Source organism: Lonchura striata, chromosome 1, assembly GCF_050655825.1.
Source record: "Lonchura striata isolate lonStrDom1 chromosome 1, ASM5065582v1, whole genome shotgun sequence".
Lineage (NCBI taxonomy): Eukaryota > Metazoa > Chordata > Aves > Passeriformes > Estrildidae > Lonchura > Lonchura striata.
Window position 1 is genome coordinate 68,845,684 of NC_140703.1, and position 27,908 is coordinate 68,873,591.

The 27,908-nt window shown below is 39.8% G+C and overlaps 1 protein-coding gene and 1 long non-coding RNA gene across 2 annotated transcripts in view; one reads left to right on the forward strand and one right to left on the reverse strand.

The window, feature by feature from the left end:
- Positions 1-27,677, reverse strand: part of KL (klotho) — a 47,035-nt gene extending 19,358 nt beyond the window's left edge. The window contains exon 1 of the mRNA XM_021541866.4: positions 26,838-27,677. Within this exon, the coding sequence (XP_021397541.3) occupies positions 26,838-27,644 (807 nt within the window). The 5' untranslated portion in view covers positions 27,645-27,677. The remainder of the gene's footprint in view (positions 1-26,837) is intronic.
- LOC146768710 (uncharacterized) lies at positions 8,107-24,488 on the forward strand. Its single transcript, XR_014955248.1, has 2 exons — positions 8,107-15,541; positions 19,106-24,488. It is a non-coding gene; the product is annotated as an uncharacterized LOC146768710 (long non-coding RNA).
- Positions 27,678-27,908: the final 231 nt, after the last annotated feature.

Sequence of the window (27,908 nt, forward strand, 5' to 3'; positions counted from 1 at the left end):
ATTAGCTGGTTAATACAGTTTTAGAGACTTCAGAGCAAACTGGACTTCCAGCCCAAAATCCAGCCGGTTTCAGAAAGCTGTGTCTCCCAATAAACCCTAAATCACATCTCTTATTTCCACAGAGACACCTGAGGTACTACAGAACACATCAAATGATAATTTGCACCCATAGCAATCTTCAGGCAAATGAATCCTCTTTCCAGGGTAGGATTCCTTTTGAGCTGAAGACACCTTATACTTCACTGTCCATGTGTGAGCCCAAGTTCCCCCAACAGCCAGTGGAGATTTCTGGCTCCACCAGCTGTCTTAATACAGGCAACTAGTTGCCACCCCAGAATAATAAAGACTCAGGTCACACCTGCCATTTCCATGCAGAAATGGAGACCTGAATAGCCTGGGAAGGGTCAAACACATTTCCAAGGCAGAAAACAAGACTGCAATATCATAGCATGGGCTAGGTCCTACCAAATCCTGCAGTGACAGCAGAAGTAATTCAACACAAGCACACAAGCTTCATAATCTGACAAAATCCTACTGTGTTGTCCACTCTATGGCAGGACAGACCTATACAGTCTGAATCACTATATGAAGACAATGCAGTAAAATTAAGACATTTGTTTGCCTGACTACTCTTCTAAGTTCCAGAATCATTAAGATCTTCCTGAATCTGGCACTGATATGTATTATTCTGCAGGTTCTCAGTATCTATATCTATCATGATGCACAGCCTTCACAAGAGCAAATCAAGAATTTTAATTGGAACATCACAATTCCATAATTTATGTTCATTCCTCCAGAACAAGTTTTCTCAATTTTAAGTTCTGTGTCTTCTGAACCAGTAATAACACCATTCATTCACAAATAAATTGCACTAACACCTTGTTTTCCATGCTCAGATGAATTATCTTGTTTAAACTGTCTATTTGCATATTAATTAAAATGAATTGGAAAGTGTTACTGAACTTGGCACTGGTGAGGTGACACCTCAAATCCTGTGTTACAGTTCTGGTCCCCTCACTACAAGAAGGACACTGAGGTGCTGGAGTGTGTCCCCAGAAGGGCAAGGGAGCTCGCAGAGTGTCTGGAGCACAAGTCTGATGAGGAGCAACTGAAGGAGCTGTTTAGCCTGGAGAAGCTGAGGGACAGGGAGAACTTTATATTTTGTTACAACCACCTAAAACGAGGGTGTAGCCAGGTGGGGGTCAGTCACTTCTCCCATGTTGCAAATGACAGAACAATAGGAAACGGTCTCAAGTTGCACCAGGGCAGGTTTAGATTGGATAGTGGGAAAAATTTTGTCACTGAAAGAAATTTTGCCACAGGCTGCCCAGAGAGGATGATTTTTCTCAAGTTAAATGATTCTATGATTCTATGATTTAGCAATACAAAGAGAAGAGTTAATTGGAAAACGTGTACAAAGAGGTTTTGGTTAGTAGAAACTGGGATGACATACTTCCAACAAAAACATAATTATTCAGTTCCACATCAAAAGCCCTTCCAAAATGGAAATAAATATTTGAATGCTATGGGGGAACCTACTATGTATTAGTCACAACCGGCCTTGTACCTGGAAGAGGAAAATGTATTTTTTCACCCATATCATCAAAAATAGGTATTTTCTTCAAAAGCTACAACAAAAGGATGACACATTAAATATAAGTTTTACCCTTAGATCCTAAGTCAGTTTTACCCACACAGTCTTTGGGCAAACATTCTCTTTCATAATCAAACTATATTCTTAATACTGAGTAACAGATACAGGTATGTAGAAATTGCTTATGGTTTTACCCATATTTCAAAACTAGTAAAATAACATCTTCATATATAAAGCACAGGACTTTTATATATAATAGCTATATAGTTACTCTGTTTTTCCCCAATTACTCCTTCCCAAATATGTAGTGTTCCAGTTTTATTTTTACAATCTATTAGCAAACATTACCACAGATTATAACTTCAATTAATTTAGTATTTTTGACCAATCTCAACAATCTTGTAATAGAATTAGGCTATGTAAATGGTACATAGAACACCAAGCAAACTATTTTCAGTCTACAACCACTCCATGTAAAACTTGCTAGAATCACAGCTCTAAGTATTGATCACACATCTGAACTACACCCTTTGTTCCAGTTCCTTGCTCAATAACCATTAGCCAATTGTTTTTTACACTGTGATGGTCACTGGAACATGAACACAAATTAATTTATGGCAGCTACACATTAGGCACAAAGCAATACCACTCTATTTTAAGATCTGGAAACAGAGATATTAAAATATGCACAGAAAAAGACAAATTAAACCAGATACCCCAAGTTGTAGACCAGTGTATTAACTCCAGAAGAAGTGCATCTGTTTAATGTGATACTCACCTCTACAAAAACAAAAACAAACAAACAAACAACAACAAAAAAAGCATTACATATTTTTCTGAAGGCATAGTGGCTAGATAGAACATCATTTTTCCTCATCATAAACAAAATAGAGCTTTGCTAGCATGACAATAAAAGAGAGAAGGCAGCCTAGAAGCATGAAGCTAAGCCACAGCCATCAGGATGCATTGCAGGTACTCCAAAATTATTAGCAGAAGGGGAAAAAAATAAACCTGAAAGATAAGAAAGCCAGTAAGAGTTATTGTTACACTTTGCTATTGAATTTTAGAGCAGATGAAAGTCTTGGAAGGATTTTACTTTCATACACTGTATGCACAGCCACAATGAACATTATCAGAGTTAGATATGCAGCAGGGAGACACAGTGACCACAGCATGATGGAAAGAAACAAAAACCCCTTGATCCCGCTGTGTCAGGTGGCTGCTGCAGGAAACTTTTCCTTTGAAGTACAGAAAGCCAAGATGTCATGGAACAAGCCCTGAGTTAAGCCTCTCTCAGGCTCACCTTGCTTTGAAAGGACACCCACGGGGCCAGCACCCTGTGGCATGGAAGCCAGAGAGAAGGCAGCTGGACTGCACAGGGAACTCTGCAAACTCCACCAGCACCATCGGAGGCTGTGCAAACACAGGACAAACCCTTTGGCAGGACTCCTCACCCCATTTTTGCCATCACCTGCATCTGAAGCACTCCTCATGCAGTGCAGGCAGGGACACCTCTGGGCCACAACTCACTCAAGCCATTTTTAATGCCCAGACGAGTAAGTGAGATGAAAAAGTGCCTGTTGCACTCCACTCATCACAGGCTGGCACAACCACTGAAGCTGACGTCCTGTTCAAATAAACTAAAGCACCAAGAGACAAGTGGGCTGGGAAAGCAGTTTCAAGTCTCATGAGATGCAAACAGTCTCTGAAAATATAAAGGTCATCTGGAAAAGAATTAAGCAGCATTTGACTTTGTGAAGCAATGGGAGACAAGATAAAAATAGCTTTATTTCTGACAAGTGCTTCTGGGACACTTGATGTGTTTAATCATTTTCCTTTACCTCTGACAGAAAAGCTTAATTACGGAACTGCACCAAAATAGTTCAAGGAATGTTGTGACCCATGTGAATATTAAAGACATGAGAGATTCTTAAACAGAGTACAAAAAGAAGATAAAAGTACAAAGCGGTACTCTTGAGTGATTTAGAGACAATTGTGCAGTACTGGAGTGAACTAAAATAGTCACTGATAAAAGACTTGAAATCTGGGACAGTATTTAGGGGAATCTCAGGCAGTATTTAGGGGAAGACCAAGATAAAATCATTGCCATCAAAATTGCTTTGGGCCAGCTGGAGATACATAAACATACAAAAGCTCCAGTACTGAGAATGACCTGCAAAGTCCTCTACCAAAACACAAACCTCTTGGAAGACAGACCAAGCTCCAACCATCATGATCACACTCAAGTACAGAAAATATAGATACAAGGGAAAACACATGAAGAACTTAGTTGTAATCCAGAAATGCGATCACACAGAACTGCCCAAGGTGAAGTAAACAGCACAAACCAAGACAACAGCACTTTGCAGGAGCTGATATTTGTCAGACACCTGAACAAGAAGGATTTAAAAAAAAGCACCATGACTTTGGAGAAACTCATAATGGTAACAGTTACAACAACTGAATACATCTTTAGCCAGGAAAACAAATGGAACACTAGTGGATTTTAAGCCACATTCTGGTTGGAAAGAATGATGCTAGAATCAGCAGTGAGCAAAAATGTTAAGCATATAAAAACCTCATAAAACTCACTTAAAATGATATATCAAAAACATTGATAGAATATATAAAAGTGATAAAGCAATGCCCAGTCAGATCACTGAGTGTAAATGAATGCTAAAACTTCAAACTCCCAGTCTTTGTAATAGTACTATCAAGGAGAAGGCATCCATTAAGACTTCAAACCTGTGGTTTCACAGAGGTTTGTACGAACTGGATGGAAAGAGTAAAAACCAGCCGAGTAGGAAGAAGAGGACTGCCCACAGAAGCTCTCAAACTACAGAACACAGCTTTAGAAGCCAAAGCCCCAGGATTCATGACTCTTCCTTGTGCTAAGGCAGAAGCCAAAGGAGATTATTGCCTTCCAAAGCAATAGTGAGGAGGCCAAACAAAGTAGCACACATAATCTTTAGTGACATTAGTCTTAAAAAAAAGAAACTATTTTTGATTATATGCAGAATCACAATAACTAAATAAACATAAAAAGCAAATGTCTCCAATACCCTTAAGGGTAAAAATTCTGGAAGAAATGCTTATGTCAAGCATGTTTGCTTGATGCATCACCTGATTTTCTGGTAGATGCATATAGGGAAGCCAAGTATCCAGCTGTTGATATTCGGCCTCTCAACATACCTCTCTAAATTTGCTAAGCCAGGCTTCTCACAGGGAGAATAACATACTTCTGATGGTTTACTGGAAGTATGTGAAGAAAATTGTGTTGAAAATCTGAGCAGTTAGCCGAAGATAAACAAACAAGATAGTGTATTAGAAAGAAAAATTTTCTTAGCAAGAGAAAGAGGTAAACACAAATAAGACTAAGGTCCATCATCAATAAGTGTACCTGACAGATAAGGAAGTGACAAAAAGATTTTAGCTTGCTGGACATAATCTACCTAAAAACTAAACCAAAAACCCAGCTTGGAAGAAAGCCTACAGTTTGGCAGGAATATTATAGTATACAGAAACTAGGTTACTCATTACCACCATCCCTGCATTTAAAGAACCCAGAATAGATGCTCTGATGCTCCGGTGTTAATAATTGACCCTGAATCTTATCCTGGCCATATCAGTAGATTAAAAATAAATAGACCCAACTGCTTCTGGATAGGTACTGGAACACTTTGAGTGTGACTTAAAGCTCCCAAAAGACAGAAGGACCAAACAGAAAGAAATCCCTGTAATGCTATTATTAAAAAAACATCAAATGATACTGGATTTGGAAAGTCTGTGTTCATAGAGTTGGGGAAGGCTGACAGAGGTGCATGAATGTGCTGGCCTAAAAGCTCCAGAAGTTCAACTAGAGATGGAACAGGTAGATGCATTTCCCTCATCAGTCTCAAAAGAAATTAGACATACAAGAGTATGGTAAAGTGTTTGAGTCTAGACCATCAACCACAGAAACAGTAAAAATATCCCCAAACAACAGAAAAAAGCTTACTGGAGTAACAAATAATTACAAGAGGCATTTCTGATGCTCCAATCTGGCCTATCATAAAAGCAGACAGCAGGATTTACTAGGTAATGGTTAGATTTTGAGCAATTAATTCTGTTACACCATAAAGCACACCTGTTGTAGGAAAAAATGCCAGTCTGGTAGAACAGATTTAGCATATGCTGTCTTTGGGATTGTTTTTTTGTGAGGGCAAGGACGAGAAGAAGTTCCCCCTACATTTGCAGGGCAGCAATACCATTCTAGAAGTATCTACTGCCCCAGAATTTCACTGTGCACTAACTTTATGCAATATTCGTATCAGTCAAGCATGGAAACATTTATCAGAGGCTGATCAAATCCATGTAATTTCACAAACAGGCGATACATTAACCTACAGTCAGGCTCAAACATCACTGAAAGAGTGAATTATACAAATATAAGCCATAACTTTGGGAGCTGTTCACATCTAAGTGAACTGATGAACAGGTCAATTGGCACATTAAAGAGAAAAATATTTAGGAGTAGATTAATGACCTTAGAAAGATGAATGAGAAAAATTAATAAGAAGCTCCTTGCTCTGCAAGCTCATGTAAACTGCAATCTTTTGAGAGTTTTATTCTTCCCTAGGATTCTCTATCAGTGTTTGCAGATACGATTAAAACTTTAACCAAGTTTTTAAAGAAGGTACAGGAATGGGAGTGGAGATCAGGGCAATACCTGACCTCAGCAGCATTCAAAAAGGTTGGCATAGGTAGCCACACTGGGGATGATATTCCAGCATGGTCATTTCATTTGCACTTTGTTACCCCCTCCAGAAGCAGTAGAGGTTATGTTATTGCAAAACCAAAGCAAGTCAGTCATTTCACCATACAAAATGAGCACATGGTTCTCCTGGGAGACTTAATGTGGTGACTCAGAAACTACAGAGTGGGTGAAAGGTGCAAATTACCAAGCTCAGCACATTTAAGTGCATGAACAGTGTGAGCTCAGCAGAAGAGTGAACTACAAGAATAGGTGGTCTCCAGAGCATATCATGGGGTTCTCATCCAATTTATTCACAAGAGTCACCACTTCAAAAAGGCTAGAGCAGGAGAAAGGTAGTTCCCTCTGGGAGAAGATATTAAGCAACTGCTACAGAATTATTTAATGTTTCTAGAAGGTAAACTAGACCCTCTTTCTTTTCCGCACTCAAAGATATCAATTCCATGGTTGCAAATATAAAATGAATGATCCTTAATCAGTTTCACAACAGACCAATACTGCAATGCCCAGGTACATCAAATGGCTTCAGAATGTATTTCCAGATAAATGTGATGGTTGATAGCTTTTCCTAGGTTGAGTTCCTCTGCAAGAAAGAAACAACCAGTGGACATGAACAGTAAAGGAAATGGAAGAGTCTCCACCAGTGGAGGGAACCAATGAGTAATATGAAGGCATTCAGCTCAACATAGTTATCATAGGAATTGCAAATTCAGTCACCATATATGGAACCAATATATTAGAACAGAGCTCTGTGCTATAATATAGGCAAATGAAAACCAGAATGAAGGAGACTTGCTAGAAACAATTACTGCAAAATTCTTTTTAAATAAAAAATTTGGATTGTTCATGCCCAAATCTAGTTCAGCCACTTACATGATAACCTGTGTTTACTCTGCTATAAACTTGGCCACTAAATTTAACTATTCTGAGATGAGAACTATGCATCAATGACAACAGGCTATGGAATAAGATGGAATGTCCTATTCAACACTCTAGATGGATGCAGAAAGCAGTACATCAGGATAAGCAATATAAATTGAAGGTACCACTTTTCAATTTTCAGACAACTGTTTAGATTACAATTTGACTAGATGTGAATATGCAATTCTTCCTTCTTTTTTCAGTCAGTCTGCAACTGTTTCTGTCAGATCCAGCTGTGTTTCTATGCACACTTGATAAAAAGCAATCACTACAGGCTTATCTAATTGTGTGTAACCTGACTGAAATGTTCTGGCTTGGGCACACGTAACAGAAATGACTGAAGTGTGTGATTCCAATTATACGCTTTTAAAAGGAATGCTCAATTGCAAAGTCCCTGAAACTGTACAGTAAGTTAACTTTCGGAGTAGCTTTTGTGCCAACTCAGATCCTAAAGAGAACCTGCCTAACCAGGACCTGCTGCTACAAGAGTATGGGTCACCTGCAGATCTCTGTGAAGCTTGTGAGCCAGTGCAAATATTATAGGAATTCCACAACATAAATGCCAGCAGGTACCTGTCCTTCAGCCACTGAATCCCACCCCAGGGCCAGAAGAAAGCAGCTCCTGACCCTGACAAATGGCATTAGTAGTCAGAAGAGTTAATGTCCATGTGTGACCTAAGATTCGATTGCTCAAACAAAACCATCCCAGAGCCATCCTTTTTGGGATGTTCTGGACTATCAAGATATCTGAACAACACATGACCTCTGAAAAGCCTGTGTCTTTTGGACTGGCAACTGGAGGCAAGACAGGATATTCTAGGCTTCTCAAATGGTACACATTTATTATGTGTACCACTTCTTTCGTCCTAGTGGCTTCTTAAGAAGTAGCCTTGTGAATGCATGAAGTTCTGACAATGAGAAGGACATATATTCTTGAACAATATATAAGAATGAATTGAAATTCTGAAAGGATTCAGGAAAACCAAGAGGATCTAAGTAAAACTTTTTCACTCCAGAAGTTTTACACCAGCACCAATCCCTGAAAGGCTTACAAGATTAATCATAGAACCCTGCAGATGGACAAGTCAAGCAGAACTGAATGACTCATAATTTGTGGTCTGGATATCTCAGTGGTCTGTCTTTCTTTGCACCAGCACAGTGAACCACAGGGCTAACTGACAAGCTTTAATTAATACAATGGCTATTATTAGCTGTAATTCTTCCTTAATGTTATTGCTTCCACTAAGCTAGGCTATGAAAGGAAGATCTGGGAAATTATAGGAGGAATTCAAGCTGGCTACTCAGCAAACTCACATCTTGTCAGTGGGAATATAGTCACTGGAGGAAACAGACTTTAGTCAGACATATTTATTTTGAGGAATTACTACACTCCTCAGCAGTCACCAAGAAGATAAAAAGCACCTATTCCAATCAAAATTCAGAAGAGGAAAGAGAAATTCCAGTGCAAGGAAAGGGCAGGAAAATGATTCATTGGGAGAAGTGAAACTCTTGGGGCACCAGTTTTTTAAATTAGAGCAACAACATGAATCAAAAGACGAAAGACAAAATGGGGCGTCCAGTTTTAGACTGGAAACAGACTTTGAAGCTTTGCATTTCTTCAGCAGGAAGGATGATTTATATGTATTTATCCAGTTTTTTCTACAAGCTTTTGACTATACTGCAGTCACAGATTGACCTGGATTCAATTTATACCCCTTTGATTTAGGAAATACATTTAGAACCTCATCCAAAGTGTGCTGAAACCATGAAAATACACTTTTGAGGTATGAATAAGTCCCTTTATGTCTGTTTCTAAACACATGTTTAATGGTAGATATAAAATTGCCTTACTGCAGAGATGAGTGTTAACTCAAAAGTGTACACATAAAAGTTTTCCTGCTTTACTCTTGTAGCCAGCAAACAGAATAAGAATCACCATTTCTAGTAAAAGCTGGATTCTTGTAGAAAGGTAACTGCATCAAACTAAAAGTATTTAAAATTAAATATCTAATTATTGCTTTATAAACAAAATCTTCCTATTGTTGATTACCTGTTGAAATTAAACTATTTCACTTGTTTGTATACAAAGAATCTAACTTGTCTGGATGATGTAACAGTGAGTAGATGTTTAAATGTTGTTGATAAAAAGTTGAATGTTAAAAATTTATACAAAAATACCAGCTACAGTTGTTTCTTTTTTCAAGCCATATCCTATACCTTTATATTAAGCAATATAGGATAGGGGGGGGTTACTAACAATGTACTGCAATCTCAGCTGTTGCAATGAAGAAAAAATCACAGTGAAACACCGTGAAACTGCTTTTATCCAGTCCTCAGATAAATAAAATAAATTTTAAAAGAAACTAGAATATAGCAGAAGAAAATGAGGTATGTTGTTAGAGTGATTGCTTAGTCTAAGGCCCAAGGAAAAGCGGGTGCACTGGTTAATACATAGCTGAAAATGTTAATTAGCTACTCTTCTTTCAGCAATCCTTGTTTCAGCCTCTGCGCTCTCACCACCACAGTACTAGACACTTCCTAAACAGAATTAACATCACATTAACAGACTGAGGTATTCATAAATATCCTGTCAACTTGATAAATTTTAAACATACTTAGCACATTTGAAGTTTAGACTTTACTCTAGCAGCACAATGAGCACTCTTGGGGCCTAGCACATGTTCTTCTTTGAAGTGCAACTTTACATATTTCACTGCTCTCTGACAGTGTGCTGTTCTCATTGTCTTTTGGAGATAAAGTAGTTGTCTCTCTTTGATATTGGTGTTTCTTTACATAAGAAACAAACAAAATATTATTTTCCCTTTGGCTAACACTGACACTGTTAAAAAATATTATTCAGGTGAACAAATGGGCACAAGGGGAAACCAACAAATTTAATCTTTTGTCTATTATATCAAAGTGCAATACTAAACTTTAAATTGCTCTAGAACAAAGTATAAAGCCAGTGATGACAAGACACTTGTATACATAAATGAGAATGATCACTGTGCTATGAATATAAAAAATGAAATGCATGCATATCTACTTATTTTCATTCCTACTGATTTCAGATAAGACTAAATACTTTTTCACTCCCCAGCTATTTTAAATATAGATACAAAAATATAAGGACACATTGAAACCTTAACTTATCAATTAACTCAGAGCTTCAGGTACACTTTTTAAGCAATTTGTCTAAGGTTGGGCTTTATTTCTGTATAACCATGGTAATTCTGCGAGCATACTGCAGCATGTAAAATATACTATATCAAAATAAAATAGTATTTTCAATTATTTAAAGAAAACATATTTTGGGAGAAATGCGAGATCACAAATCTTGTAGCAGCATCATTCATCTTCCTTTATCGAGGTCCAGAAATTCCAGAAAGTAGTACTGCTCTGCTTCATAGTTACCAGGAGGGCAGGTATCTTGGCACTTTTCAGGAGGCCGTGTACAATGTGGTAATTAGGTCAATATCTAATCATGAGACAGATGCCTGTCATTTAAATATTGCCTGTTTTAAAGGAAGGCAGTTCAAAGGAAAGAATCTGTATAGATGCTTTGGTTCTAAGTAAACTGTCCAAACAGTTATGCAGGTAGAGCAAAAAATTCCAACAGATTTCTATGAAGACATACATTGAAACGCTTCCAGAGCCACAGAGGTTTTTGTAAAAGAGGTCAGTGTTTGTTACAGCCCCACCCTCAGACAACAGAATGAATAGCGACATCTCAGGCTTAAATGCAGGACAGGAAGAGACATAAATCCAGCACCTCAATGTTTTTTTTAATACCCTCTTTAATTTTTAGACCAGTCCAAGCTCATGTAAGCAACCAGATGACTTACAGATACTCCAGGCTTGTTAGATGGAAAAGGAGATTAAGTGTACCACTAATACAATATGTAGCCAGTGAATTTCCAAACACAGTACCTACATGTGCGTTAGCAAAAAGCAGAGCTAAGGACCCAGTATCTACAGTAATCCATGGACCAGAAGGTGATGGACAGCTAGATTACACCAGATGTGCTCCTACAGAGCAGCTACCAGGTTAACTTTCTCCAAAATCAACCCAAACTGTTTCAGGCTATGAACCATAGAACAGAAAATAGTATTTTTAATCAAAATCAAATAGGAAAATAATCTTGAAGAGATCCCATATGGTGCACCAAGAGCTGGCCAGCTATTTTATCCTTTCAGTAGCCCCAATGAGCCCCAACCTTCAATGAGTATGTAGTACAAAGGATATTGAAAAAATGAGTCTAAGACAAGATACATTAAATCAGGATCACACTTTAGATATTAAAAAATTCACAGGTTATACAGTTTATGTGGAATCATGGTTCAATCAATGATGCTAGAGAAAGCAGAGCAGGGAGCAGTTCAGCAATTAACTAGTTGTCCAAACACTAATGAAAAGCAAATTGCTGGCCTGAATTAGGGTAAGAAGGGCTTAAAGAGCCAGGTTTTTTTGCTGAGATGAAGGGAGGAAGGAAGGGAGGGAGTAAGAAAGGAGGCAGGAAGAAGGGAAGTAAGTAGAAGAAATTGCATTGCATTAACTGAACTTTTTCACTGGAAACTCTTTTATAGAGGAACACTCTTAGAAAACAGCTAAGATACTCTGCAAGAGACACATACACAAGTCCTTACTGCCTTACTGGAAGGAAAAATAATCTCTGTAGAAATGAGCACCTGGGAATAAAGCAAGGTTCCACCTATAACAGTCAAAACCCACTTTCCTCATACTACTGAGAAGGAAGAAAGCTGAGATGTTGGAAATACTGAAGAAACATCAGGGATTTTATGTACGTAATTTGAAACATAAATAAGAATATTGGGATACGATTTATAGTCAAGTACATAAGATGCATTAATGTTTATTATCAAATGAGTTACTGGGCATATTTGCTATACTTCATATATATGTATATACTTTATTTATAGATAGATATATAGAGGTTATTGCTATTCTGAGAGTACTGCCTCCATAATCCCTCTTTTTAGGTATAACTATGCTGCAGGAGAAAAGGAGGAATGAAAGCAGAGGCCTTTGATAAGCCCAATCTACTGCAGACCAGGAGTTAGTCTTGTTAATTGTCACTCTTCCTAAGTTCCTACAAGATGGTATTTTCATTGTGGACCCAACAATGGATGCCACAAAAAAGTATGAAACGTTCTGAAAAAGACACCGCATATGCTTTTTTAAATGATACAGTAAAGAGGAAACAATGATAAGTGATATTACCATGTTAGAAAAATTTGGACTTGCAGGGAATTTTAACGGAAATACAAAAAATATCATACTGAAAAGAAAATTCATTACCATATTTATGATCCTGTGTCTACTTCTGCCAAGAGTTAGAAAATATGGATTATAAAATTAGGAAGAGCCTCAAGGGTATCAGATCTAATCCAGTGCTTCTATGGGCAATATATGACACAATCCTATTTAGAACCTGATCCAGATTTACTTTAACATAGGCTATGTATTTTGTTCATACTACTCTCTGGAAGATGACTACAGAATCACACTTCACAAATGTTATTCTTTTTCCCCAGACTTTCAGGTTGAATTTATTCATGCTCAGTCCAAACACTTGTTCTTGCAGCAAAACTTTCCCTACACTAAGTTATTTTGCTTCACCTTTTTTTTTTCCTGCTGATCTATTTATAGACATAAAGTATATCCTCTCCTAGTCGTCTTGCTCAGGTAAATAAGTTATATTCTACTAAAGTAATTCCTCATCTCTGCTGGAAATATCATCTGATAGAGACTAGAAACAAATGTGTCTTTGTCACAGTTGGATTATATTCGCATCTGATGGTCATGCTGTGATCAGCAAGTTCTCTTCTTACAGAAAAAAAAATTTGAGTCTTTCTGTTCCATCTGTTTATTATTTTGATTATCCTTTGCACTGGCACTGTTTCCTCAATTTTAGCTCATGCTCTAAGTAGTGCAATCCTAGCCTGTGCCAAGGCATGGGAGTTAAAATACATTAAGAAGTTCAGCTGTGAACTGCCCTTTGAGATTGATGCTTCTACTTTCAGCACAACTCACTATGACATTTGCTTTAGCAATTTCCTAACTGCTGCTGAACATTCTCCTCTTTCTCCACTGAAATAGTAACTCTCCATGTGCCACCATTTCAAGGGTCTTACTGAAAATACAGATTGATTACGTTTATCATATTTTCTTTTTCCAGACAATCAGTTATCACAGAAAGCTATCAGATGGGCCTGGCTTGACTTCAGTAGTGTAAATTCATACCATTTTATGTTCATTGCACCTGCAGTTACCGACATTTATCTAATCCTCACCCTCATTAACCTTTACTGTCTATGAATCCCAGTGCTCAACATGATCAGTTTTCTTGCTAGATCTGACAAAAAGCATTTTGGAAGTACAATTTTTTTAACTCTCTTTTTCCCCACTACCTGATGGTTGTATGTCTTTCCTTGTGCTGCTTTTTTCTTAAGTGACTGGAAGATATCTACGTATTGTTTTACAATAATGAGGTTTTATTTATTTTTAAGACTGGATGCACATTTTTAAATTTTCTCCACACCATAGCTAGTAAACACCTATTCTATTACTTGATGTGGGGTTCAGTAACATCCTTGCAGAAAATAATGGGGCTCCTAAAGAAGAGACATCTGTTTCCAGACAGAAGGAGATTATGGCATCTAGTATATGTTTGCAATTGCATATCAGTTCAAATTACTGGTAAAAAGACTCTAATTTTAAAGGGGTTTTGATTGTTTGTTTGGGTTTTTTTTCTTTTTATGTTTTAAACAATATTTTACAAGGACTACTCTCTTTATATCTTGGAAAAAAAACACAAAATGCCTCCAGCAGCAAAAGTGGGTCAGCAGGAGATGACTGGGAAAAGAAGAGCTGCAAGATGGGGCTATGCAATGTCCATGACATCTTACATGGGACACCATGGCTCTTTGCCTGCTCTGGATTTACAGGACCAAAGAGGTGCTACTGACCACCCTTGCAGGGGGGAGCTGCTTTCAGCTGCTTTCCTGGGTCAGAAGAAAGACTTGGCTCCCTGCCCAGGAAAACCAGGGTAAGAGTATGTGACACAGGTCTTCCCTACAGACATGCAGGAGATACCACATGCTGAAATAGGGGAGACTCAGGAAAATTTGCATTTGATCCAGAATATATGTCAGAGCTCATCCTCTGAGCAGTCGCAGGAACTCAAAGCACCTCAAGCAAATTCTTGAACTAGCCCCTCAGTACTCCCTCCTCTGTCATCTACCGAACCTCTCCACACTAATTAGACTAAAGGTGAGAGTGGGTCTACAAAAAGACTGGAATTGAGTTTATCACCACAGGTTCACCTATACCACACAGATAGAAATGGGACAATTATTGTATTTTTTGGTCATAGAACAAGAGATACCATGCTCACTACTGTCCATTATCTGGAAAAGGAATGTAGGGTGGCAAGCTCAAACATAGGTTTCTCTGGTGAACGCATCCTAAAATTAGCTCAAGTGTGATTGCTAACCCCTGCATTTACTTCTACAGTCTTCAAGGGAGATGGCTCTTCTGCATCTAATAGCAAAGCCCGTGCATTGCACTCCTCCCTCTCCACCCAGCCATCACAAGCCCTCACAGAGCCGCTGCACAACCCTGGAGCTGCTGGCCCATCACTTTACATTACATAGTCCTATGCAAAAGGATTGCAGGCAGCCAAGGACAATGTAGTCCATGTCTTTACTCACTAGTTGTGGTGCAGAGCCAAAGTACATACAGCTCCACCCTGGTCAGCCCTGTGGACAGCTGCCTCAGAGCTGGAGAACAAGTCCTAGCTGCTCTTCCCTCTGGGATCACTGGGAATGTTGCCAAACCACTTTAAAAGAAGTATCTTTATGCTAAACAACATTTCATAATGGTTACTGGAAAGCTGGTATTGCAAGGCCAAGCAGATGCCAAACTGTGTCTCAGAGCTGATGCAAACACTGCCTGGAAGACCAGCACAATAATGACACTTTTAAACTTTGGGACTGGAGTAATTTGCCAGACTACAGCCTCACTCAAAGTAGCAGAATATCCTGCTACTGACAGCTGCAGCTGGGTGTGGTGAACTCCGGGTACTTTAACACTGGTTTTTCAGCTGTTGGGTAAGTACCATTTGCTATTGATAATCTTTACAGGTTGAAGACTACAGCCTCACTCAAAGTAGCAGAATATCCTGCTACTGACAGCTGCAGCTGGGTGTGGTGAACTCCGGGTACTTTAACACTGGTTTTTCAGCTGTTGGGTAAGTACCATTTGCTATTGATAATCTTTACAGGTTGAAGACTGTCCCAACTGTACCCAAAAATTATTTCCATGCTGTACAGGATACACAAAGATGAGTGCAGGAATTCTGCAGGCTCTGATCTCCACCTAGCTCTCGTATGAGCCCCACGAAACCTGGCTGGAGAGCTGGTGGCCAACTGGCACCAAAACAGATCATTCTGTATGGGCCATATCCAGCCTTAGTTAGGCAGACTGGTTTTCCTTGCATATTGTCCTGTGTTCTCAATCTGGATGACACAAGCCAACAAAAAAAATAACTTGCATACCTGCCAGACTATTCTTCAGTTAAACCATCCCTTTCATAGTCAACAAACCAAAAGACTTTTTTCACTTAGAACAGGTATTTAGTTGTATCTGAACTACTACGGTTGCAATAATGTACTTTTTTTTTTTCAGCATTTACATCAGCAGTGTCATTCCTGTGGTGCAGAACTGCAGTGCTTTCATTGGCCACACTCCAAAATTATGCCAATTGCTTATATACATATATACATACATACATATATATATATATATATATATATATATGTCTTCTCTATGTATTCTAGTCTTTGAAGATTTTGAGACACAAAATGCAAAATGCTCTGGGCTGGTGCTTCCAAACTTTCTGCATAGTTACTGCACAAAACAATAGTGTATTATTCAGGGGTGGGGTCGATAAATAATCTTACTGGAAAGATACTGTAGGGACTGAGAATGCACTATTTTCTTACACTTGTACAAGAAGAGCAGAAGAGATAACTACAGCAGGTGTCCAGCCCATCTCATCATCATTGAAGCAGTTCCAGAACAAGGTGCTTCAGAGAAAAATTTTCAGCTGTTTGCACCAGTCACTTAAAAATCTGGAACTGCTTTATTATGTAACAAAAAAACTGTCTCTGCCTGGCAGCTTGTCATTGCTACTGTTTCTATTTTATGTCCAATGCCAGTGTTTGTGTCACAGCAAGCCTTCCTCTCTGACAGTTAAAGAGTTTATTTTGGTAAATTACTCTATATTTTTTCACATACCAATTAACTGCCTTGTCTCTGTATACCTCCCAGTGTAATTTTTTGCCCCTAGGCACTCAAATAGCTCACTCAGGCACTTCTGTGTGATCTTGGGTCTACAAAATGCTAATGTCACACAGATCCTTCCAGATCCTCCAGGTCCTTTCCCAGACTGGGAATGAGTGCTCTGATGTACATTTGACCCTTCCTTAATCCTCACTCTCTTTGTAGTTCAGTCTTTCACACTTAATTCACCCCTACAAACATATCTCCCTGGAGCATTCACTCAAAGTGAACACCTCCAAAGCAAATAAATAAGAGATACAGGAATCACCAAGCTTAGTTGTCTGCAATACTGTAGCAAGACTCTAGCCCCAAACACTACATAATAATGGCTATTATATGCTTCCTCCTGGAGAAGCCAAGGTTCCCTTCATAGCACCTTCCAGTGCTTAAAGGGGCCTGCAGGAAAGCTGGAGAGGGACTTTTCACAAGGGCATTAAACAAGGGGAAATGGCTTTAACCTGAAAGAGGGAAGATGCAGATTACATATTCAGGAGAAATTCGAAGGTGGTGAGGCAGTGGAACAGGCTGCCCAGAAAAGTTATGGATGTGCCATTCCTTTGACCAAGGTCAGGCTGGGCAGGGCTTTGAGCAACCTGATCTGGCAGAAGGTGTCCCTTCCCATGTGCACAATAATAGAGATAACCTGTGGACCCTCTGATTCTTCTCATTCCATTTCAAGCATGAGCATCCATGATCTTGGGTGTTCCCTCCCCCTTGAGGGTAGGATGTCACATCATGGCAGGGGATTTGGAACTAGATGATCTTTAAAGCTCCTTCCAACACAAACCATCACATGATTTGGTTATTCTACGTTTGTAGCATTATGACCCAAAAAACCAATTCTAGGATATTTAACAACCCATGCCAAATGCTCCAGATGTTATAGCAAGCCACAGGAATAAACCAGGAAAAGCAAAGATATCACCACAATCCTAAAACCTTGCAACAAAAGGCAAATTATTCAGGTAAAATAATTTTTCAGTGGAAGTCTGGGAGCCTGGCCACAGCACAGAGAAAGGAAAAAAATAGGCCTAACAAAAAACTACATTGTTCCTTGACAATTTAAATTCTTTCTTGACCAAAAGTAAACAAAAGCAGGTCCTACAGGCCACTATCAGTATCTAATCCAGACCAATGCTCCACCCCCTCTGGTTTCTACAAACCTATTCCAAATTACTAGTAACAGAAGAAACATTACTCTCCAGAAGAGTCCAGCTTGGGTACAGTGAGATCTGACTGGTGTGATTTAGGGTTCCTGCCTTTCATGGCTTACTCTTACAATATTCTTGCTGTAAGCATTTCATCAACAACCAATTTTGAAGAAGTCTCTATTGCATTATCCTAAGCTGAGCTATGGAAAAAGAGTATTTCAGAACTTCCCTGTGCTACAGTTTGCTGGTTCTAATACTCAGAATGACTGTGCCAAACTGATGCTGCTTTTATTAGAATTTTTCCCCCTTTTAAGCAACTGCCTCCTTCAAGTACCACTTTTCCTTTTAGCAGAAATAGGAAAGAGGAACTGGATAAATGACTGAATAATTACAGTTTCACACAAAAGTGGCACAAGCAAGAGCCCAGCTAAAATATGAGACACAGAGTAACCTCTACAGTGCAAAAATTCTGTCCTGACAGCTCCATTTTATTTCTTTCATCAATGAATAAAAAGCATCAATCTCCAGCTTCAATAAGTCAGTCATACTGCAGCAGGTTAAACAGGGTAAACTGACCCAATTTGAAGCAGTGGGCATTCATCCAGTGAAAGAATACAGAAGGCAGAGTGTGAAATGACTGACTGACTCATTACATCAAAATTACTTTTTCAGCATCATATTAAAATGGAAAACCAAAAATTTCTACAGCAAAATAAAATTATTGATATTTATTTCCCCTAGTTCATAACTTTTTCTGGAAAACTGAAGTCTCTCCAATATTTTAGTTTCAATGAATCAGCAAATTCCAGTTTCAAAGGTTTTAGATCTTTCTGAACTTGCTCTAATGACATTGTGAATTTGGGAGTTTTTAGGAAGATTAGAATAAGCTAGCTGATATGACAGGGGGGTATGAAGAAAAAGCTATTGTTTTTCCACCAAGCATATAATTAAGATGCCAAACTGCAGCTGAATCATATTCCCGCAGCTCTGTTCCCTGCGTGACATACCCAAATATTCTCTTCTCTCAAAATAAGAGACATGTTCATAGCTGCCAAGGTTAGTACAATGGTAAACTGAGTTCAAGAACTCCTTCAGTGTATTTCCAAGGTCTTGCATTTCATACACAGAGATGCTGATTGAATATGGGCATGCACATTTTCCTCAAGATAAGAGGAATAGTTTAGTTTGTTAATTTACTTAACTGCTTGAAAATTACACTGTTCCCCAAAAAGCTAAAGGGAAAATAAATTTTCACTTATATTCCTTAAGCTCCTCTGAGAAACCCAGATCTAATGTATTATCCCTCTTTCCTTTTGCAGGCTACTTACCATGTCCCCCACTCCCAGTGCTGCTGGCAATGAGAGGACAGCAAGTGGACAACATAAGCCAAGACAGTAATTGAAGCAGGCCCTATTCTTGTGAAGCATGATCTGTGATTTCCATAAACCATCATTCAGCTTCCTCAAAATAATGCACATGACATTTATTTAAAAAAAATGAAACAGGGAACGAACAACTCATCCTTGAGGTCTCCAGGCCATCTTATTTCACACCAAGTTTAATTTTTAATGCTAAATACACACATGAAAATGGAGTATTGCCTCATAAACCCAACTCATACATTCCTACTCTTGGCCAGCCACCCCCACATCTTACCAGATCTTCATACATTATCTGTTTTCCCAATACTCCTCCTTCCTATCACCCCATGTTTTGTTACAACTCTTTTTGGCCTGAATTTTGCCTCGGGAGGGGCGTATATAACTGGTTATGGACCATTCTGGTGTGGTGACTGTTCTCTCTGCAAGCATCATTTGTTAACAATGATTAGTTAACACTGTACTGTGACAGGAAAACAAATGAGGAATAAGTGTGTTACAAAGAGCATGTCAAGGGTGTCACCACTGTACAGCCAGGTGTCAGCTGAACTTTCTTTTCAACCATAAGGTCAGATTTGTTCAATTGATTTTTAAGCAATACGTTCTTACTTACAAAATTAATTTTCATTAAAAAATCACTGAGTTGACAATTCAGTATTTTTCCAACCTACTTTCTCAAAAGAAAATACATGCTGCTTAATTCTACCATTTCCATATATATCCAAGGAACCATAATTAGACTAATTAATCAATGACTATGTTCAACGGTTCCATGCCTGCAGCAAAAAAATTATTTCATTTCTTAAAATGCTGGAACTTAAACAAACAAACTGAGTAAACTTTGCCCTCAGCTCTGAAAAACAACTGATCCAGTGGAGCTACTACATATTAAAAAAAACAAGAAAAAAGCTGACTGAGAAAAGGCATTGGAAAATCACTGTGAACTCTTACCAGAATGTGTGACCAGCAGCTACAAGTATGTCCCCTTCCCCCATGTGACCATTTGAAGTCTTTCCTAGGAGCAGGATCAAAACAGATGCTACTGTCTTCCCAACTGTAAAGTAAATATCTTGTAAAATATAATCCCAGTGGTACAAACATTTTCTAGCCTCTAGTAAGAACATTAAACTGATAAACCTACAAAAGGATACCTTGGGTTGACTTTTGGACTCACAAAATTGCAAGGTGTTTCAGTAAGATAGTCTCTCCCAGCCAATTTTGAACCATTAGCTGTCTTTAGAGCTGTAACTGAAAACAAAAATCGAATCTTAGCTGTCAGCATGAGAGCTAATGTGCAAGAAACAAACTCATCATGTGCAGATTGAAGTGACAGTCCCCTGGCAATGTGCATGGCTCCCTGTCAGCTCCCCCCACTGCTGAAGATTGTCTTGCAGCCTTTCAGCCCCCCAGGCTGGCCAGATCTTGAGATGGGCAAAAGCCCCTGTGCTTTCCATCATGCAAATGTCACAGAGATCCAGCTGTCAGGTGGCACTAGAAGCACCTGTGGCCCCAGTCTCTCAGTTCCTGTATCGACTGTTGCAAACAGCATCTGTAAAGATTTCAATAACTGGGAGAATTTAGAATATGGGTTGGGGTTTTTTTAGAATCAAAACATTAGGCTTTAAACTTTTTCATAATACAAAAGTTTATCTCTTCTCAAACTAAACATACATAAAGATGAAGCAACACAAATGGGCTCCAATGTCCCAAATCCAGATATTCTCAAAGTCCTTCTTTTTATTCCAGTGTGCATCTCAAAGGACCCTCCCTGACAAATCTCCAGGCATACACACCACAAACTTAACAGGCCAGGCTTCTTATAAGAGTTTTGTGCTCTCAGATTAGACCTGAAGCTACAGCAAGCCAGAACCTGTCATCACTAATCGACTGAACTGTTTACTGTTAATATAGACTGCATTTTGTTCTTTACATTGATTGATGTTCTTAGATTTAGCCCATGCCTTATATCATTCTCTTAAGAATTTCGCAAAGCAAAGAGGAAGATTTCATATTTACTGCTACTGTCACCCACTGCCACCAAATGCATCAAGTCTATTTTCCCAAACCGCACTCTTCTAAGATTTTTTGCCTACCATTAACACTGAAAGGCCATTCCAGCAGCTTTCTTCCAAAGCTATCCATGACTTCTAAGAGTCAATCTAACTGTATTTATATCCTTCTGTGTGTGTATGCATATAGCTTTTAATCCTCAATTTTCTTCCTGTCATTAATATTTATGTCCAGGAATATTTACAGAGAGCAACGGTGTGAGTCTAATTCCTTCCCTTCTTTAGTATCGTTCATCTTCTACTCATCCTATTTTACCAAAGGCTCCAGTCTCTTGCACTGGCCAGTTATCCCTTTCTCCTTTTGTACTTAGTTATTCTTTCTTCTTGACAGCTTACCTTCTGCTGACACATTTTCTCTCATATGAAATAATTCAGTTGTTCTCCAGAAGCCAGTCTCTTCTTTCATGGTCACATTCAATGAGTCACCTTCTCCTTGAGACATGCGCCCAATATTCATTTCAGTAATTTCGTAAGGATCCTAAGATTTTGTCTACAACCATATTCTTCTACTCCATTCTTCTGATTTAATCTAAAATCACAGATTTGACTATGATATTTTTCTACATACTTTGGCAAGCAAATATGCAAGCATAAGTAGTTTTTTAATTAATATTTAAAACCGGTAACACACATCCTTTAATTGCTAAAACCTGTCATAGAATATCTTGAGTTGGAAGGGACCTTAAAAGTCATCCTAGTTCCAACCCCAATGCCGTGGGGAGGGGAGATACTTTACAGTATACCAGGTTGCCTAAAGCCCCATGCAACCAGGCCTCATCCAGGTCACCCACTCTACTTCTTTAGAAGCATGTCTTTGTAATTTCATCTTCTTTCTTTTTACCATCTTGGAAAAAAAAATTGAAGAAATTCTTCTGTGGACATTTCTTTATTTACAAGTCTCTACAAGCAGACTCCTTGGCTTCCTGGCTTTTTTAAAACTTTGCCAACACTGGCCCTGGACTTTCAGATTAAGTTCAGCATTTCATATGTTCATCAGCAACAACCAAACACACAAATCACACACTCATTTGCAAGGATAATCAAACTACCTTTGAACTCTGCCAATTACTAACTGAAAGCCACAGGACTCTTCAACTGGAGTTAAGCAAACTACAGATGTGTCTCCATACACATCTGCTCTTTCCTGTTTCTCCCCAAACTTAGAAGGATACGCACCATAGTAACCAAAATAATTAAAATGAAATGCCTCTCATTGCCTACATCCTGTCCTAATGGTCACTACTTCCCGACATTGCCAGCAGCTCTATTGACATATTCACTGCTTCTAACTGGTTGAAGAAATAATGAAAGATGGAGGGAAAAACACTTTGTTCCCCAGAGCACATTAGGAAGAAGATGCTTTTAAGAGTGAGGAACAAACTTACATATGCACAATTTCAACTAAAGCAAGAGAAATCAGAATTTAACCTTCTGGAAGATTGGTACATTATGAGTTAAAACAACCTCCTCTTACGTGACAGAGCATTTCAGAAGACAATATTTTCAAAAGGAAGGAGAATCTCTGCACTTCCAACCTGCTGCTTACATAACAGAGGTTTCTACTGGACGTATCACAGGAAGAAAGCTCTAAGAGATCCTAGCTTTCAGTCAGAAGGGAAATGCAGGCATTAAAAAATTGTAAACTATCTTGAACTACAATAGATGCTTCACTAGCTTTATTTCCCAGGTCCCAAGTACAGCTAGGAATTATGTCCATCAACTACCTTTAAGTACTGGAAACCTACCATAGAAACAAGGTGAAATGGAAACTGGAAAAGCTTTTAACATAAAGGAAAACAGAGTGACATGAGTTCTACCACAAACTTCATTTTGGAATCCCCAAAACTACAACAAACCCAAACTCCTCTGTTTATCACATTTTAAAATGAAACTCACCACATTTTTTCTTTTCATTAAATCTTAAAAACAACTTACTATAGCTTTTAATATAATTTGAGAACATAACTTAACTTTTGGCAGCTACTGGCACAGAAAACTGCAGATCAGACCTGAACTTGCACCACGGTTTTACTGCACTTCTTTGTCAAATCTGGTATTTGAAAGAAACCTGATTCAAATTATTAATGAGTAGAATAATAATTAGTGCAAACATATGCCACCCAACTAATACTCAAACCCAGGTAAGAATAAATTTCTTCTTTGTTCTTCTTTGAATTATGCCTTAAGAAAGCAAGAATAGGAAAAAACCACTATTACTTTGCAGTGTTCCTCCTTTTTTTTTTTAAATTAGGTATGCCTAAACAATTATGAATGATCTATGTTACTTTCAGGAAAATCCCAAATAATTCCATTTGCACTGAGTGAAAGTTTTGAGGGCTGTCTCAATTTTGAAAGAAACAAACACACCAAGAAAAGACCACTCTCCTAGGCTGAAATTACTGATACTTTATTAGGTTTAGCACTGAAGGTCAACAAAAGAGTACTTACCTTCTGTTTTGGAAAGAGTTTTGGAATAGAAATCAGTCTGTTGCTATGTGACTGGTTTCCAGGCAGCAGTTCCACTCACTTCTTCAGGGAAACTACGTGTTCTTCTGTTTCTGCAAATGCTGTTTATATTGAGTAAATCCAAGCATGTTCAACTCAGACAACATACTGTGAACCATTAATGAAAAAAATGCATTTGCAAAAACCAGAACATAATACACTGACCTCTCTCAACTCCTATTTGGAGAAAAGCGATGCATCATATACATGACAGATTGCTGGCATTACATTTTCTGGCTGTTGACTTGAGAGAATGCCAACTTTTATGAAATAAACTTGATCCATTCCGTTTATTTTGTGAATAAACATGAACACCTTCCTCCATTTCTTACCACATTTGAAGGGCTTAGACATCTCAAAAACTACAAGCATCAATGGAAATACTACAAAAGGGTGAAAGTTTCACTTAATACTGATGAATGTCCCTCAAGAACACACCAAGGATGCATTAATAAAATCATTTTTCCTTACAAGTTTTTTACACTATTTTTATTTGGTCCTGTCTATAAAAAAGTGTCTCCGTCAATTTAGCATGTTATGACTCACTTAAGGAAGTTCAGAAAAATGAGTGGTAATTAAAAAATTCAGTACAATATGATGAAATCCATTCAAGTTGAATTCAAACATCATTACTTAAATCAAACTTCATTGCCCTGTTTTTACCAGCTCTGAATTAAACAAGCTAAATTGAATCAAACTCCTATTTGATTATTTCCTCAGATAATAAATAAGTCACTCAGAAAAAAAAAGCCCCAAATCCACATTTATATCTGTTGAATTTTAAAGAACTTAAAGGAAATTATTTTGCTTTTTAACATAATTAGAATCCAGTCAAATAAATTAGGAGGCATCAGGTTTACCTGCATATTGTAAATAAGAGGAAAAAAAGTCAGAAGTCATGCATACTAAGACCTAGTCTGTACATTTGCTGAGAAACGATTATGATAACGAATTCTAACTTCAAAAAAGACCAAACATGTTCTACAAATTCAATTTCCCTGGAGAAAAATAAAATACAAGAATGGCAAAGAGAAGGAAAAAGGATTAAGAAGAAACCAGGGATCACCTCTTATGATATAGGGAGCAAAAGGTTAGACGATGAAAGGGGGTTTCTTTGCATGAGAGGATTCAGCCACATCTTTTGCAGTGGGTCTAAGAGGACTGTATCTCCCAGCAACACTGTCCAGCGCTGAACACATGCTGCAGCTCAAGTGATAAAGCAGTGTTGCTGTGCACCCTTCTGATACAAACCAAAGATGCGCACACTCCCAAAAAAATGCCCAAACTCGCCTACAAAATTATACAACCCATAGACACATATTAAAGAACAACATTCAAGTTTCAAGGTCAATACGCTAGACCTGTGTAAGACAATTTAATTTCCACGTGAAATGCAATTCTCTCTTTACCATCTATGGTAGAACTTTAATCTTTTCTTACACAAACTCACATACTTTCTCCATGGATATTAGGCTGTGGAAGCCATACTATATAGCTTCCTCCTATTTCACTGCTTGCACAAGTTAAAAGATCTAATATTAATATGCTACAGAGAAGTAAAAAGGAGAAGGAGAAACAGATGAAAGCTGTTCACTTATCTGTGCTGAAGAACTAGGCTCTACCTCTGCCTCCATGAAGACTCTTACCTGGAGAAATCAGGGATGTGAGCTCCTCTGCACATAATGTATGTCTCTCATTTTCTCTGCAGGCGATTTGCGATTTGAGGATATGACTTGTAGAAGAGCTGGAAGTATAATGTAACTGACCAATAATCTACAAAGATCACACATCAGGAAAAGGACACTGACAACTAGTGACCACTTTGGCTCTTAAGTGAATCTGTGTTTCAGTTCCTCTTTCATAAAATGTGGGGGGAAAAGTGGTATCTTGCTGCCTTCCACTGTACATAAAAAGAAATGTTCACTGATGTGCAAACCCTGACTGACAGCCACTGGGACAAAACTAAATACTACGGTTCCGTCATTAAAGCAAGCATTGGTAGACTTTCCTGGTTTAATTACACTTTTGACATGGCTTGGCCAAGACTGTGGCTCAATTTCTAATTATTACATAGAAAAGTATCTTTCTTCACAGAGCTTTTATGAGAAGAACCACATGCTTGAGATTATGAGGGACTCTGATACTATGGTGATGCAGGATATACTCAAGAATGAAACATGGCCAAGTACGACCATGGTAACTACATAAAGAGCTTAAAGTTTTCAGGACGAGGAAATTAACCTGAAATTCTACCCACATTTTCTCCATCTCTATTTTCCCTTTGACTTATTTGTAACATTAAAGAATGCAGAAATAATACAGGAAAGTGGAAAAAAGTCAAATAAGGCATGTGTTGGATGTTTTCTTCAAGCCTACATCTAATGCACAATGCTTATTAGGATATAACTCCTGCCAGAATGTGTGTGCTGAGCTGACAAGTATTAGCAGAAATGTAAATGTATATTGAAGTACAAGAGATCACGCCTAAATGACCACCCCATTCCAGTTAGGAATCCCTTCTCCTGTCATTGGAAGGATACATACACACTTCTGCTTAACTCAGAAAATCCGCACGGGTTGCTCCCAGCAAATACCATAATTACATAATAGTACACAGAATAAAAATGAAGTATATAGAACTACTCGTGCCACTTACAAGATTAATTGGGGAATTGTGGGTCTCTTTCCTCAAAAAGTGCTCACACTCAAAAAAACATCATACTTTGTCAAGAAAATGTCTCTGTACAACATATTGGCCACTTCTACCATCTCCAATAATTCAGTAAGCCCTTTCTATCAAATACACAAACTCTCTTTACAGTCATATTAAGCATTTCCAGCTTAAGAAAGGCAGCACTGGAGTGGCACAGTCCAGGGACTGCAGACCCTCACTCATGCAGAATAGCAACTGAACTGCTGCGGGCAGAAGTGGACACTACTGCAAAACAGTTAACTCCACCAGCTCAGTCGCAAAGCTCCTGCCTTACACCGAGTTTTGCCTCCTTTGCCCATAGATGTGCTGACTTGTGTTCCATGCCGGTGTGGGACCAGCGCACCGGAGTGCCGGTGGGGCGGGCTGAGCGGGGAGCCGCGTTTACCTGCAGCAGGTGGTGGGCCGCCAGGTAGCCCAGGCGCGGGCCCCCCCGAACGCCGGGCGGCAGCCGCCCCGTGCCGTAGCCGTGCCAGGCCACCACGTAGGGGTTGTCCATGGTCAGCCAGTAGCGCACCTGCCCGCCGAAGTGCCTGAAGCACAGCTCGGCGTAGTCGCGGAAGAGCCGGGGCAGGACGGGGCTGGCCCAGCCGCCGAGGGAGTCCTGCAGGGCCTGCGGCAGGTCCCAGTGGTAGAGGGTGACCACGGGCTCGACGCCCAGCTCCCGCAGGCGGGCCAGCAGCCGCCCGTAGTGCGCCAGCCCGGCGGGGTTGGGCGGCGCCGTCCCGTTGGGCAGCAGCCGGGCCCAGGACAGCGAGAAGCGGTAGTGCGAGACCCCCAGGCGCCGCAGCCCCTCGACGTCGCGGAACAGGTTGTTGTAGCTGTCGCTGGCCACGTCGCCGCCCAGGGGCCCCGGCGGGGCGGCCCCCGGCGGCGTGGCCGGGCGGTGAACGAAGGTGTCCCAGACGGACGCGCCCTTGCCGCCCTGTCGCCAGCCGCCCTCCGTCTGGTAGGCGGCGCTGCCCGCGCCCCAGAGGAAGCCGTCGGGGAAGGTGTCGTGGAGGAAGAGCTGGTCCTGCGGGTAGGGCAGCCGGGCGAAACGGGACCAGGTGCCCGCACCCTGCCCCGGCGCCGCCAGCCCCGGCCGCCACAACAGCAGCAGCAGCAGCGGTGGCAGCAGCGACGCGGCGAGGGCCATGCTCCCGGCGGGGCTCCGCGACGGCAGCTCCCGCCTCCCAGCTCCCCGCTGCCCCATTTTATCTCACCTTGCGCCCCCGCCTTCCCGCCCTGATGGGCACGGCCATTAATAATTACCTCGGAGCTGCCGCCTGCATCATTCCCAGCCGGTTCCATCGGGGAGAGCTGCCGCCGGGGGCGGGAGCCGGGGCGTGAGACGGGGCGGGCGGGGAGGAAAGGGGGGAAGCGGGGCGTGGGCTCCTCGGGGAGATCCCTGTCGCCCCTGGGTGCCCGTGGGTGCCCCGGCCCCTCAAAGGGAAAGATCCCGGTCCGCGGGCTGCAG